The 16,288-nt window shown below is 41.4% G+C and overlaps 1 protein-coding gene across 2 annotated transcripts in view; it reads right to left on the bottom strand.

Moving 5' to 3' along the window:
- Nucleotides 1–8,842: 8,842 nt before the first annotated feature.
- Nucleotides 8,843–16,288, bottom strand: part of KIF16B (kinesin family member 16B) — a 296,722-nt gene continuing 289,276 nt past the window's right edge. For both annotated transcript variants that reach the window (XM_083175821.1, XM_083175822.1), the window contains one exon: nucleotides 8,843–12,918. In XM_083175821.1, the coding sequence (XP_083031947.1) occupies nucleotides 12,760–12,918 (159 nt within the window). In that variant the 3' untranslated portion in view covers nucleotides 8,843–12,759. The remainder of the gene's footprint in view (nucleotides 12,919–16,288) is intronic.

The raw sequence follows: 16,288 nt of genomic DNA, 5'->3' as shown, positions 1-16,288 counted from the left end.
TTTGAGTCAAGATAAAAGGCATTCCAATCATTTATTAGATATTAGAAACTGCATTTAATCCGTCTGTGAAGAGTTTAAAAGTATGAAAAATGTAACATGTAAGTATATTGTTCATTTACATCTCCGAGGACTGCAGTCAGTTTCCTGCTTATGGTATGTTACAGGGTACAGTAGGAGTTTGTAAAAGAATATAACAGATATATTTGAACTAGTAAGCCCTAGAAGCCCTAGCTACTAGAAAGCTAGTACATGTAGGGGCTTATTGTCCCGAAACGTTGGTTTGTTACCATAAAGTCCTGTACATATATATATATGCAGCGTTTTGCCGGCACTCCCAATCTTGTCTCAGCCCGGTGCACTCCACAGCAAATAATACACGTTTCCAATGAAGGAGGCACACGGATGGATAAATCAAACAACAAGTGTATTTAGGGCATAGCACAATTCAAGCGCTTTCGGGGAAACATCCCCGTCGTCAGGATAGCAGCCCCTTACAGGAATGGTGGACAACAAATGTGACAGTAGACAAACACAGATTTATACATACCCGCTCCTTCAGCACGCCACGCCGCCGTCTGTCCACCCAGCGACGCCTCCTCCTGCTTCCTGTAGTTCGCCGGACGTTGTCACCAGAGCGGGTATGTATAAATCTGTGTTTGTCTAATGTCACATTTGTTGTCCACCATTCCTGTAAGGGGCTGCTATCCTGACGACGGGCATGTTTCCCCGAAAGCGCTTGAATTGTGCTATGCCCTAAATACACTTGTTGTTTGATTTATCCATTCCTGTGCCTCCTTCATTGGAAACGTATATATATATATATAGGGCACCGATAGTTGAGAATTAACTAATACAATTCTAAATGTCTTTCCACTATGAATTTACACTAATTATGGTATAAAAAATTTCTTTGTTCTTAAAATAAAAATATAAAAAGTATAAAATCATAAATTATAAAAACATATAATCATGCTAAAATAGAATATTTTGAGCCTCTTGTTATGGTTCGTCCAATATCACATCGGTTTGATGTGATATAATTTTTCTACCATCACTATTATTATTATTATTATCATTATTCTGTATTATTTTTTATGTATATATTCATTTTGTGTTATGTATGTACTTTTCAAGCCATTGTGAGTGCTGCCCACTGGGCTGGTTTGAATTACCTATCCATACCTATAATCAGTCTCCCGCTTTTTAAGTTTCCTTCTCTAATAAGTTGCCAATGGGTGATAAGTGCCAACATACAGTGTCCATAGCACATATAACGCACACCAAAAGCACATGATAAAGTGCGATTGTCCACCTGTCAGTTAGGCAGGTGGAACGCACATGACGCTTGTTGGAACGCAAATTGCTTCCTGGTTATAGGACAGACTGTGTTGTGGTATCCCCTGATCGTATACATGCGATACAGCTCACTTCCGGGTTCACGGAGCGCTGTGGAACGCATCTAAGCTACTTCCTAGTCCAGCTGAAACGCAGGGCATTTCCGGGATGACGCACTTCCGGTCCGGCGGCTGTTAGCGTGGTAAGTGTGTTTACACACGATTTACTACGTTTTTAATATAATTAGAATGGCGTTTTTTAGGGTGTCACCTACACTTGCTGGTTGGTAAACTCTGTGAAACATTTACATTATGTTTTAGAGACTGATTGAGTGTATATGGAAATGCATGGGAGATGATGTCACTTCCTGCACATGGGTATTTAAACTGGCCCGGTGGGGCAGTACAGGTGTATCCTCCCCAGGGATGGATGCCAGGTTGCATGTCTGACAGTTGCTGTTTGTAAGCTGCATGGAATCCTGATGATGGTCTGTCACAAGACCGAAACGTCACGTCACGTCGATGGTACGTCAGCTTTTTTCATTGTGATGAAATAAAGTACTAAAATTACTTTTAACAAATGGTGAGTGCCCTTTTTCACCTCCGATATATATATATATATATATATATATATATATATATATATAGATAGATAGATAGATAGATAGATAGATAAAGGATGTGTACTTTCTTTTTGTAGTCTGTGTAGATCAATGTCACCAACATGCAGAATCTGCTTATAGCTGCAGCTCTATAATATGACAGATATCTGTGCCCGTGCCCTCGCCCTCATCCTCCCTTTGCCAGCCCCCCCCAGGATCCATGACAGTTCATAAGAAGTATCATATGATGAAGCACAATATGTTATTTTTTAAACAAATGTCACATACTGGCCGTCTCCTGGAATTACATACTCCTGGAATTTCCTGGATGATGGAAAGATTTGTGTAAAGGCAGAAAATGTAGATGAACAACCCAGTTATTTAACCAATGGAGTGGCTTTATTGAAGCCGTACTCACTGTTATACACACTGACAGATGGAGTGCAGCTTGAGTTGAGCAGGTTGTCAGTATATTTAGGGGGCAGGAAGCTGGCTCCATGTCTAACACAGAAGGTAATTGCAGTTGTCACTGGAACTAGTTGGAAGACTACTGTCTCCCACTGTGGCTTTCTCACACAGTCTCAAGATGGCTCTGCACATAATCAGTTGTGGCCATCTTGGTACAGAGAATGAAGCTTCCGTAGAGGCATGACAGCATGGAGTCTACGTACTAAAGGTTCAACAGAGGAGACTCATAACTTTGCAGGAAGTCTCCAAAATCCTGCCCACTACTGAAGTGAGCAGGCCTATGGTGCGAAGATGTGGTTTTCTATGAACCAATCTCCCCATTCACACACTCCAGTAAGAAAAGTCATCATGTGCAGATGGGACCAGACTGGAGGAACAAAGGCCTTTATTACAAGGCTGGAAACAGTGCATAAAAGACAACAAACAAATATGACTATGTGCTTGAGTGTATCTATACCCAATTCCTCTTAAGGCAACAGTCTATTGAAGGGAATACTCAACACTGATACAGTATATGCAAAAAAGACCAAAAACGAAAAATATATACTGTAAGGTGAAACCTTGAGAAAGACACTGGGCCTTATTCTGGTTGGAGCGGCCGGGCCGTACGCGGACGTCCCGGGGTTTTTTATGATCTGCGCATGCGTACATTCGCTAATGCGCAGGCGCGAACACTCCACAACGCTTACGGACGGGTCTCTCCGTGCGAAAAAACCTGTACGCGAGAGTACGGGCATTGGGGGCGGCATAGGGGCGTGATGAGGGGAGCGGCCCAAATAATGAGGGAAAATGGGCGTACACGGGGGTGTGCACCAAAAATGAGCGGTGCTACTACCGCACGATCGACTAAAGCACCGTTCATTTCGGACACAAAACAGGCGGCCGCCAACCGCCATCTCAAACCACCCCTACAGATACCGCATGCCAGCGTGCGGCTGGGTTAGCTAATTTACGCGGATTACTACCAAACACATACACCTGAATGTAATAACCAATGCTGCAGTCTATTAAGTCCAAACCATGATTTCACTACCTGCAAGCCACACACAGCACTCTAACACATTGGAAGCTTATCTTTCTATACTTCTCTACATTTAAAGGTTTGTTTAATTTAAGGTAAGAATCTTTGTAAGACCTGCTTATATATGCAAAGGTAGGTATTTGTTAAACAGTTAGACACATTCACTACGTGCTTTCATAGACTTTACACAGTAGCACACTCAATCGACACAAGTCGACATGTGTCAACGTGTTCACTCTAATACAAACATAGGTTTTGTATTTATGATACAATAACATAAACCACATCTAACACCTACAAAGGATGTTTCAGCAATGTTTTAATCCCATGGCCACTATTTTGCACATTAATTAATTCAATTAATTAATTAATTTTCATAATTATAGTTGAAAGGGAAGATATGCTGGTCCATATATGTGAAGGGTATGTCAGCGTACACGGATGTACGCTCACTCTCACGAGCGGTGACATAAGCTGACTTTTCTATTGAAAACAATAGGGACCCGTCCGTGCAAGCTGGCGTACGCTCAGATAGCCGCAAGAAGTCGGTGGGAAGACGGCCGAGAGACGTCCGTAAACGGTGGTGTACGCTCAATTGTACGCCAGTTGTCGGAGTGTAAGGGCTGGCCCGTCCGTGTACGTTGGCGTACGCACATTTGTACGCCACTCCCCTTCGACGTTGTTTCTGGCCGTACGTATGCGGCTGAGTTGTGGGTGGACTTAACCCCAACGGCCGCGTGCGGATAGCGTACGTTAATAGCGAACGTACGCACGTTTGGACGCTCCGATCAGAATAAGGCCCACTGTGTGTTGAAACACGTTGGTATATTTTTGGCCAATATTGGAGCTACTACCACTACTCCATTGGTGAGCACATTACCCAGGTTTCTTGTGTATTCCATCACTCCCAGTGAATTTTTCCAGTGCAGAATTTCCATCTGTGGTTCTGACTCCATAGCCACATGTATGGTTTTGTACATTTTATTTATATATTACATATTTTTATCATTAAAATCCATTATCTTTTATCACTCGAGCCTATTTTTATAGATTTTTTTATTATTACGGATTAAGGACAACAAATAGATACCCCGATATGAGGATTCTCCGCATGTGAAAGTGAGCTTTTATGTGAGCATCCGAACGAATTCTTCTGCATGTAAAGATACCTTTATATGTGTTCCCAACATCCTTTCTAAGTAAGCTTCATGTAAGCCTCCATTGTATGAATAGAGCACTGAAAGTGGTACCATAGAAGTGAAACAACACAGACCCATATTTTAAAGGGGACCACCTTAAACTCCACCTTTTATGAACTTTTATTTGTTTTGATCTACTACACTATAAGGTCCTTTTGTCTATATTTGTTTTATTACATGTACAAGGAATAAGCTTTCTCCCATCTGAAAAATTTACCAGTATCGAATACAGGAATTGTACGTATGTATATAAATTTTATTGTATTCACATAGTTCATGGGTCCTCAAACGGGATGCAGTTAAAATCCCGGCGGTCGGGATCCCGGTGTTCAGAATCCCGACCGCCGAAATGCCGACACATTCTCCCTCCTGGGGTGTCCACGACACCCCTGGAGGGAGAATAAATTAGTGTGCCGAGCGTAGCGAGGCACCGGGCCAGCTGCGTGGCGAGCGCAGCGAGCCCGCAAGGGGGGGCGATCCACGTCCCCCCCTTGTCGGCATTTCGGCTGTCGGGATTCCAGCGTCGGGATTCTGAACGCCGGGATCCCGACCGCCGGGATTCAATACTGAATCCCCTCAAACTGCGGCCCTCCAGATGTTGTGAAACTACAAATCCCAGCATGCCTTGCCACAGTTTTAAAACTCCCTTATAGCAAAACTGTGGCAAGGCATGCTGGGATTTGTAGTTTCACAACATCTGGAGAGCCGCAGTTTGAGGACCCATGACATAGTTGGTGCAACCACAGGTGGTTTTACTTTATACCATTTATGTTGCTTACTGGCTGGTATACTTATACAAAAATACTATTTATTTTTTATATTACATAGAAAACAACAGTATCCGTTAATATGACATTAAAATTGATTAAATAGATCAGCTGTACTATAACTGTAATGTATGTCTTTTGATTAGTGGAACCACATCGTTAGTATGGTTCGGTCATATAGCATACAACAAATAGTTCAGTAGGCCAAATGTCCTTATAACTGAGGCCACAACAACATTATTGCTGTTAGTACTCAATGGTTAGGGGACAATGTGGAGCTGTTTAATATCAATATCAATCGTCACAACTTCAAAAATATTATTGAGGTGTTGTGCTTATGAGGCCTGACTATCTAGTCAGCTGTGATTAAAGAGAAGCAAGGGCCCATGTACAGCCTAGTTGGCACCATTTTCCCGGTGACCTCTGTAGAGCTCTTGGGCAGACCTCCGGATACAGCGTGCTTGCACTATATTCCCCGAGATCTGCAGTCGCTATGAAAATGTAAATATTGTGAATGGGTGCAGGGCATGCGTATTAAAGATACTATACACCCACTGGAGCAAATGTGGACAGACCCACAGGATATCTAAAAACTGGTAATTTGCTGTAGAGAGCAATTGCAAACAGCGGTTAACAAAGCGGGTGGGACAATCCATCCGTTAACGGATCACCTTTACCTCCCCAACTCAGAAAGTTATTATACCTGACATCTAAGGTGGAATGTAACTTGGACATACTGTACGGTGAAAACATAATTCAATAAGATGATTAAATAAACTAAATAAATAGATCCTTCAGTTTCTTTGTTGCTCTTGCGTACCTTGCTTACCTCACACCGAGGGTCGAGAAAGCTTATCTTTATCCTATGTTTGTAAATCACTCTCCTTGGGGGAAGTACTTTTGAAGAAAAGAAATGTACCCTACTACTGAATAATATTTGAGGATGCTCAGGTGGATATATGAGCCAATTCATATTAATTTTTACATTGTAATCACACATGTTTTTCCTTACAAAATTTTATCACATGGGAAAGAACATTATATCACTTGGTTGAAGCATCATCCCGGCAGTGCGGTGACCGCTCCAGAAGAATTTCCTACAATGTCAGGAACACTCTAAGGGACGTCTTACATCTTTATTGATTGATTTGTTGATTACGTCGTTACTGGACTACATTAAAACCCACCCTTTTATTTTGCACAGTATTTTATGGGTTTTAGTGGTTTAGGGCTGATTTGCACCCATAGGAAATGATGCAAACACCATTCACTTCTTAGGAATAGTTATATAACTGCATCAAATTAGCAAAGTGCAGGAGCTATCAATTCTTCCGTGCATCAAGAATGTACCCAGTAGAAAACAAAAACAGTTTGAAGAGGGTATTATACTATTATTTACATTCCATGTAATGCATATGAGGAAACCTTAATTTCAAAGTAGCCTCCACATCCAACTTAAATTAGGCATGTACGGTATAATCAAAGAAACCTTTATGTAAGGAGAGTACATTAAAGGAGACTTCAGTTGTACGCAACCATTTAATGCGACCATACCAGGACTGTTGGAAGACCATGTTCCTAGCTCATGGTTTTTTGGAAAATTGTGTCTTCCCTTCTTTCGCCCAGCTATAGTCACTGCTATAAAATGCTGACCATAATCTATATACATTTAGGCCCTCAGTCTGATCTGCTCAGTAAGCTGTGAAGCTCACAGCTTACTGAGCAGTGGTTGCACCACCCCCCCAGCCTCCATATCCCCTCGCAACCATGCGAGGGTATGTGTTATGAAAAGACATCCCCTTGCATATGCCCGCTGCTGGAGTAATCGTTTGATGGTCGCCAACCATTGAATGGTTGGCAAGTATAAGTTAGTGGAGATTGATTTATATTTGCGGGCTTATGGCCAAAGACAGGGCGGATGGCTGATGTCATTTGACGGCCCTGGCACACCACGTCATGCCGCCATTTACATAGTAACGGTCTGCACACTATTTTATTCTACCACTACTCCCTAATGGATGGTAGGGCATGAAATACCGCCTGTCGACATGGACACCAAAACATACCACGCTTCGGGCATGGCGCCTCATTATGCTCAGCACACTATTTTATTCTCCTACCTCGCCCTAGAGGATGGAAGGGCATGAAATACTGCCTGTCAGCTCAAACAGTAAAAAAAAAACGTCGACCTTTTCACTGCTGACCTTCCTGCATGTCCACCTAAAGTGATGTCCACCTACCTGGTGGTGACCCAATGACCGTATCCCGATAGTACTAGTGAGTACGGTTGGCCTGAAGGACTCACCTTGATGTAGTTTCCATAGTAAAAAATAAACCAAGCACCCAAGTGGAGTGTGTGGGACCCACCAGGGCTTGCAGGTGACAGCCAAGGGATAAGATTAAGGCCTAATTTATTGCAGGTTTCTTTGCAATCACCTGTCCCAATGTACTGAGTCGAGTAACGTTTTTAAGGTGACTGCCTGAAGGCTGTGCCAATGCAACTCGAGTGACCCAATCCCAGTCCCCAAAATGGCCAGGATTTCAATCATGGGATTGGAGTTTCCAAACCCGGGATTCCAGGATTAGGCTGCGCATGCCCAGTCTAAAGCCGGGCAGCATCTGGGTACTCGCTCAGATGCTAGCCGGCTTCTCCCTTCCTCGGCTATCCAGCTCTGCACAGCGTGACTTAGTCACAAGTCATGCTGAGCAGGCCACACAGCCACTCAGCTGTTCCGCCCGCCCCCAGCCCTATCGCTGTTCCGGCACGGATGTCAGCTGTTCCACCCGACCCCAGACACACCCGTAGCCGTATCATTGCCATGGCCCAGCTGCCAGCCATCCTCTCGTCTGGCTAAGCACTGCCCACCCACCAGGCTCCATGCCACACCCGCCTGGTTCCCTGCAGGGCATTCTTTTTTGTTAGGTAAGCCAATCCCAGGATTCTGGGATTCCCAGGATTGACCATTTTTCAATCCTTTATTCAGACCTGGTCTGTGTGTATGTGTCGGAAGAACCGACATGTGAGGTTCACCATCATTACATGGACCGGATGCCACTGCAGATGAGACAATGACATTTGTGAATATGATCAGACACTTTTCTTTGTGGCACTAACTTTGTTAAGCAGCCAAAATAAAGAGTTAACTTTCGTAGTGTGTTTTGTGTTTTTTTTTCTCATCCCCAGAACAGCAAACATTATTTTTAACCCAGAAACAATCAGTTCCTTTCCTACCCCTCAAACAATGAACATGAAATATATTATGCGACAATAAATGTTTAAAAATGACCCTCTGTATCTTATGACAGGCAGTCTTAAAGAATAGACAATCAATGGCAGCTTTGTCAGTGGTATATAAAGAGACCAGAAAAATCAGCGTCTTTGTGGTGGCATACGAAACAATAGCAACATCTATTATTAATGAAATAATAGGCATATATGACAAGCTCATTATCCAGCAGTTTTATTAAACAATCACAAAAAGAAAACAATAGTTAGATTTCGTGTGAGTATTAGATATTGCTACATAAAAAAAAAAAAAAAAAAACAGATAAGCCTTTCAGTCGTCCCCTTTGCCTTTATAGTCCGGGCGATCCGATCAGTCCCTTGTGAATGAATGAATTTTAAATCGGCTTATACAATGCAATGAATATACGTGATATTTAAAAAAAACACTATGTGATATTGTGACATATATATGGTCACAGTGCTCGTCACAGCACCTGGCTGTCAAAACGCAACGTATATAAATCGGTGAAAAGAGATTGTCCAAATGTATTCTACAATTATTCTAGAAATAATCACACAAAATTTGTTTGCATATATAATGTCGTATACAAAGTCTCGTTATTTACAGTATATTATTACAAACCCATGTGCGTACAAATTGCTGTCACATGCCCCCAAATTGGTCACATGCCAAAACAAATATCACACATGCCTTTCAAATCTTAATTGCATTGCAATTACCGTTAAGAGCATCTGAGCATTTATAAACTAGAATCTTAGAAATATGAATGTACAGATAATCAGTGCATAAAGTGTTAAGACTTGAGGTAACGTAAGGAAGCATAGTCATTGTTCTGCTCCGCTTCTATCATAAGCCCACAATACATGAGATCTAAAGTATAGCTACAGTACAATTAATGACTGCGAGTGCTACAAACTGTAAGTTATTATAGTGTTGTTACCGTTATTTGGCTTTGCATATAGAAAAATGATCTCAAACGTATGAAGAAATGCAACATGTATGACGTCACAATGAATTCGGCTTAGGTTGTCACCCAGATGTAGTCGCAAGATGACCGTTGTGTGAAGGAGAGAACCCTTACTGCCAAGTTTTAATTTCTCATTTTAAGTTGCTATATATGTATATTAAAAAAAAAAAATCACCAGAATTTCCTGCACTTTATTACGTCATTACATGGCAGGATCTGTGCTTCCATTCTTTAGCGTGAGCCAAAGTAGATCAGTGCTGACTGAGAAGCACAAATGTTCTGTTCACTGAAACAGTATGTATCACCATCTATGGAAAGTAGAAGTCATTGAGTAGATGTGGACTTATACGTTGATGAGTTACAGTATGACGTTATACAAAGGATACAATCTTGGTTACTAGTGAAGTAGGTGTAGAGCAGGGGTAGCCAACTCCAGTCCTCGAGAGCTACCAACAGTTAACGTTTTTCCAGGTCTCCTCACAGAATCATAAGTTAAGTAATTAGCTCCACCTGTGGATCATTTATAATGTGTCAGCAAGTAACGAGTGCACCTGCTAGGTGATCTAGAAACCGTGAACTGTTGGTAGCTCTCGAGGACTGGAGTTGGCTACCCCTGGTGTAGAGTTTCTAAACACAGATGACTGTATATAACATAATGCACAGCACTGTACATCTAGTTACTTTGGTAGCTCAATCAAATAATTTATACATAAAAAAATACACATACACACCCCACATGTGCTTTCAATAGTTATGGTGTAATTATAGCGTCGTTAATACATCCTTTAGTGCTTTGTTAATTAGAAATTTCATGAAGAATTTTATTACTCCGTAGATCGTTCTACAAACAGATCTATACACATCAACGACACGAATGCTCCGGAACGTAGACAGACATAAAATGTGCAGTGTATTGCTTAATTAGCCCTGAATGACCTTAATTAGTATATGGGAATAACCAGTGCAAATGATATATTCCAGGTCTAAACAGCATGTAGTGGTAATGCCAACAGAACATGTGTGTGAGTCATGTATTATTAGGTCAACAGTCAAAAGGTTGAACACTATTGGTGGGCAGGCAGAAGGTCAAAACATGGAAAAGGTCGACAAGCATTACGTAGATACAATAAAAAGGTCGATGTGGAAAAAATTCAACTTGGGAAAAGGTCAATATCAATTCTTCATGGTTTTTGGTGTGTGTGTGTCGGCACACTACTATATTCTCCCTCTATGCCCACTGGGATTGTAAAATATGAATCACATGGTTTAAAAAAAAAAATGAATGACGGCCTTTTGATTATGTCGACCATTTAACCGTGTCGACATAATGAATGTCAACCTTTTCATGTGTCAATCTTCTGCCTGTGGACCAATTGTGGTCAGCCTTTTGACTGTCAACCTAATGACCGGATACTGCTTGAGTGTGTGTGTGTGTGTAATATCACATACACTCACACATATACAGTATGCACACATACATGTCTTGCACCAGCAATATAAGCATCTGAACATTGTTTATTTCAAATGCATTACACATTATATATTTAAATAAAAATAATATGGAGCCTTTTTGCAGCGACATATACAAGTACAGAATGTTTAAAGTTTGGTTATTGGTTATTCAAACATCGATACATGTCCGATGTAACCGAAGCTCTGTTACTCTAAGTCGTCCACATACTGCAAATTCCAGCAGCCAATCAGGTCCCTACACAACCAAATATGCCAACATACATATGACTGAGACCGCTCAGATATATCTATATAGTGTTGAGCAATGGCAGAAAACATGGCTGGATGATGACTACGATCCGATTGTGTATCAGACCACACTAGTGCTTGATAAGATATACCAATATGGCAACACATTCTTAAAACAAAGAAGACAATGATCTGGCCACTTGCCTCTTGGTTGCTAGTGTAACAGAGTCCATTTAACATTTTTTTTTTTACAGCTATCATTGGATGGCTGCTTTATTTATTGCAGACAGATCCCTTGCACCCTTAACTCACCATGGACACAGTCATAAATGAAGTGACTTTCGTCCAGCAAACAAGCATGGGACATAGATGAACTCTGCCCTTCTGCTTTGATCATCTTTCTCTGACATGGATGTACTTACTAAGATATGCAAATGTCCACCAACCCATTGCAAGCAGACATTTCCTCTTAAAATCTATCTTGATTGGACAAAGCTGATTGGCTGCAGCCAGTTACTGCAGTTGGTCACTTTATTAGTAAATAACCACTACTGCTTGGGAGCACTAACTAGGACCACTGTTCCATAAACAGAGGTTGTCTCAATGATCCACTAGACGTATGGCAAGGGGGTGTTTTTATGGCTTACCTCGAAGAAGATATAAAAATAAATAAGCGCGTTTGTTATGGTGCCCTCAAGTGCCTGGTGGTCAGATGCAATCACAGGACCGATAAATTTACAGCACTGCTGACAGACGCGAAGGACTCCGCTGCTTAGAGACCTTCACACTCCATAGGAGATATAGGTCACAAAGGTTGAGCAGCAATATTGTATCGCTCAGATTATGAAATGCAAATACAATCAGGATTTGCCAAGGCTACCTGTGCCTTGTTGCCCTAATAATAGTATTTATATGCACAGGATAGCCTGTGGAAATGTAGTTTATGTTTAATATCATAGCGTGCGGTTTGACAATCTTTCCCACTGTGGCAAACCTATCTTCCCCAGCTGTTGTTGAAAATGTCCCCGGATGTCCTGGTGGCACATGCTGGAACAACATCAGATAAAGATCCCTTCACTGCTTTGACCTTCCTAGTGTATCTTCTAAGTTATCGTAATTTTCTAAAATTGATTTTACATTATTGATCATCACAAATAACCTCAGTCCACATGGCAACCTCGCTGCTGATATTTTTCCTCAGCAAAGCCGGTCATCGTTGCAGCGCTGTCTAAACAGCCACGGGTGACACTACATGGTATGTCCATGCCAATGACAACTGAGCTCTTGCAATCATTCAGTGTGCCAGGTGGTAAGTGGTGCAATGGTTTTAACGTTTTAAGACAATAATGGAAGTGCAGTGTGCTCATTGTAGCAATCGTATATTATGCTTTTGTTGCTCTTTTTTTTCTTTTGAAATAAAGGCACTTTTTTTCTTCCTCTTTCAGTGACTTCTTAGCCAGTTCCGTGGCTGCTGTAGTCGAAAACTCCTTTCTTAAAGAAGGGTGAGAACTCGCAGATGGTGTGCTTGGAGAGGGTCAGGCTGACCTTATCGATGTGCAGTGGTGATGTGGGAGACTTCAGCATGATCGAGAAAAAGTTTCGGAGGTATTTCTAAAAAATAAAGAAATGACAATAAGTTAGTAATTTTCCTAATGTGTAATGTTTACCTTCGATAAAGTTTTACCTCAGTTTCGTAACACACACGCTTACAGATGTGAGGCTGCTTCTCCAACCCCTGCCTGCTTACATCCTGCTATCACCTCATGTAATCGGTCTGTCTCCCCTTCCTACTAGATTGTAAGCTCCTCAGAGCAGGGCCCTCTTCCCTCCTGTTGTCAAAGCCCACTTCTCTACACATTTCACTCACAGCTCTCCCATACTCAAACACTCAGCATACCTCCCAACAGTCCCGATTGTCAGGGCCTGTCCCGCTGTCCCACCCGCGGGCGGCAGTGTCCCGCGGTGTGGGGGGGCTGTTGGGAGTCCCCCCTGTCAGCTGCTAAACAGCGGGGAATAAACGCTGTGCGCATGCGCACAGCGTCTATTCCCGCAGCCAGGGGGCATGGCTAGAGGCTCACAGAGCCTCTGGGCCATGCCCCCATAGCGGCAATATGGGGTTGTGGCCTCGCGGAAGAGCCGCGAGTATAGGCCACGCCCCAAATTAGGCCACACCCCTGAAAATTTTGGCACGCAGCAGCGTCCTGCCTGCTGAAGTGCCAAAGTTGGGAGGTATGACTCAGCGACCTTCTTTGTCCACATACTCATCTCCATCATTGGCCACAAGCCTCTAGTAGTACGTTGATCAAGTCCTCACTACTTATATATAAGCTGTAATGTGTATTGAACTGTGGTGCTCTTTACCTGTACTCTATTTTTGTTATTCATTCAGTGTAATGCTAAGTTTTGTCTCCCTGTACTGTTGCATTGTACGGCGCTGCGAAACACTTATGTCACCCTATAAATAAAATAATAATAATAATAATAATAATAATGTTCCCTGCCTCAATATACGATGTGGCAGGAGAGAAATGGTGCCAAGCAGCGAAAAGTAGCAACATTTATCTTTGCATCTTATTTACGCCACATACCCAGTAAAACACCAATCTTACCAGACACCTCGGGCTGAGACTTTGACCTCACAGTTATTCACGTTACACTGTATATCTTGCAGACAAGGCTTAAAGGTACTTGGTACTTCGTATACAGATTCAGGCTCATTCACACAGATGTACAAGTGTCACAGAACAAATAAATAAGTGCAGTCTCGTTAAGTGGTTTGTCACAATCAATTGTATACTTTTTGTGACTAAGACAGGCATAAGAGTAAATAAGACGCTAAGCACAAACTTAGGCATTTTGGACCTGACGTGCCAAAAAGGGCGGCTGTAGTAACAGTGTATGAGGACACAAGTAGCCGCTGTACAATAAAAAAACAATAACCAAAAATAACCAAACAATGTAGAAAACATTGTTTGGTTATTTTTACAATGTAGGAAATACATAAGCAAACAGTTTTTAATATTTATTAACATGACTCGCAATGTACTACCTTTTCATACTTTATATTCAAATTGCCAAATTTCGATATGATCTGAATGGCCTTCAAGAATGTCGGTTGAAACCATGCAGGTTACCTCTGAATGGTCTGTAACTGAACCCATAATTATGTGTATTTCACATGTATTAGACGTCTGATATGACAATTATACCATTAGTAGAGTGGCCGCTTCAGCCGGGTCAATGGTGTGTTTACAGAATGCTCATTCACTACTGACCTCTTCAGAGCTTCTTGAGCTATTGTAACCAATCAGTTTACAGGGCCCATATCATGATTGTTGTATGTATTCATATAGTCAGATAATATTGTTTTATCTTGCTATTGGTCACGTTTCAAAAATTAAAACAAATATTGTTTACAGCCTCCACCTCATTAATTCTGTATCTCCGGTCTTTAATGAATATTAAAAATATCAATAAAAGTAAATGTTTAAAAAAAGGAAATCATTAATTAAAATACAAAAGGTTAAATAATTATATTGAGTTTCTCTGCACCTCACCGTCTTTGCTACTTCATTATGTTGCACAGTCAGCAGTCCTGAGGAAGGGGCGCAAGCCTCGAAACTGTCGACATATCAATGCTGACATTGTTTTTGCTGTGATTTTTTTCACTATGTTTTGAATACAAGTTTGCTGTTTTTGAGAGTGCCGCCTCCAGTCTTCATTTATTTGAAAACCACTGTTATATCAATATTGTGGAAGGCACCTCCCCGTTGTCATCTATTGTGCCAAGTGCCGGTCGTCACCCTTTATATATATATATATATATATATATATATATATATACACAACAGAAAGTGTAGAGAGCGCTTATACCACCAAATGAAACTTCCACCAATTTGTAATCATATACAATTCAATAACCCAATACAATGTATAATAGTAAAAACCAGAATGCTTTATTTTTGTTTCAAAGACCACATCTGGACATTGTATCCTTTTCGGAGTAACGAAATCAATAACCCGACGCGTTTCATCTTGAAAAAGACTTCATCAGGGGTTTTACACTAAGTATGATTTCAAGCGCTTATACTCACGCGTAACTCCATTCAGGGTTTTCAGGCTGTAATAACCTTCCCCTCTGTGGGGCAAATTCCGAGTATCCAAAGATTCCCCAATTGGGGTCAAAAAGTATACGATATATCCTTTTTTATGCCCTTATTTAGGATGCAGGTACATGGAATCCTGAGTTAAAGGGATCCTCCCATTAATAAAAACTGTCGGCGAGATCTAGGTAATGAAGATGGCCTGATCCACGAGTCTGCATTTTTTTTTTTTTGCAGACAGCTTTTGTCCAGCAATCTCCACGTTGATAAGAAATTGAGCTGTCTGTAGAAATTTATTTTGCGGATACCCACACGCACCGTACCCATTCCTCAGCTGAACCTCTGATATTGTGAATCAGACTCGGTGGATCAGGCCATCTTCATTACCTAGATCTCGCCGACAGTTTTTATTAATGGGAGGATCCCTTTAACTCAGGATTCCATGTACCTGCATCCTAAATAAGGGCATAAAAAAGGATATATCGTGTACTTTTTGACCCCAATTGGGGAATCTTTGGATACTTGGAATTTGCCCCACAGAGGGGAAGGTTATTACAGCCTGCAAACCCTGAATGGTGTTACGCGGGAGTATAAGCGCTTGAAATCATACTTAGTGTAAAACCCCTGATGAAGTCTTTTTCAAGATGAAACGCGTCGGCTTATTGATTTCGTTACTCCGAAAAGGATACAATGTCCAGATGTGGTCTTTGAAACAAAAATAAAGCATTCTGGTTTTTACTATTATACATTGTATTGGGTTATTGAATTGTATATGATTACAAATTGGTGGAAGTTCCATTTGGTGGTATAAGCGCTCTCTACACTTTCTGTTGTCTATGTTAATTGTTGCCTCCCACTAACAGGGGGGGGTTTAGAGT

Source organism: Crinia signifera, chromosome 3, assembly GCF_055691185.1.
Source record: "Crinia signifera chromosome 3, ASM5569118v1, whole genome shotgun sequence".
Classification (NCBI taxonomy): Eukaryota; Metazoa; Chordata; class Amphibia; order Anura; family Myobatrachidae; genus Crinia; species Crinia signifera.
This window is presented reverse-complemented; position numbering and strand designations above follow the sequence as displayed.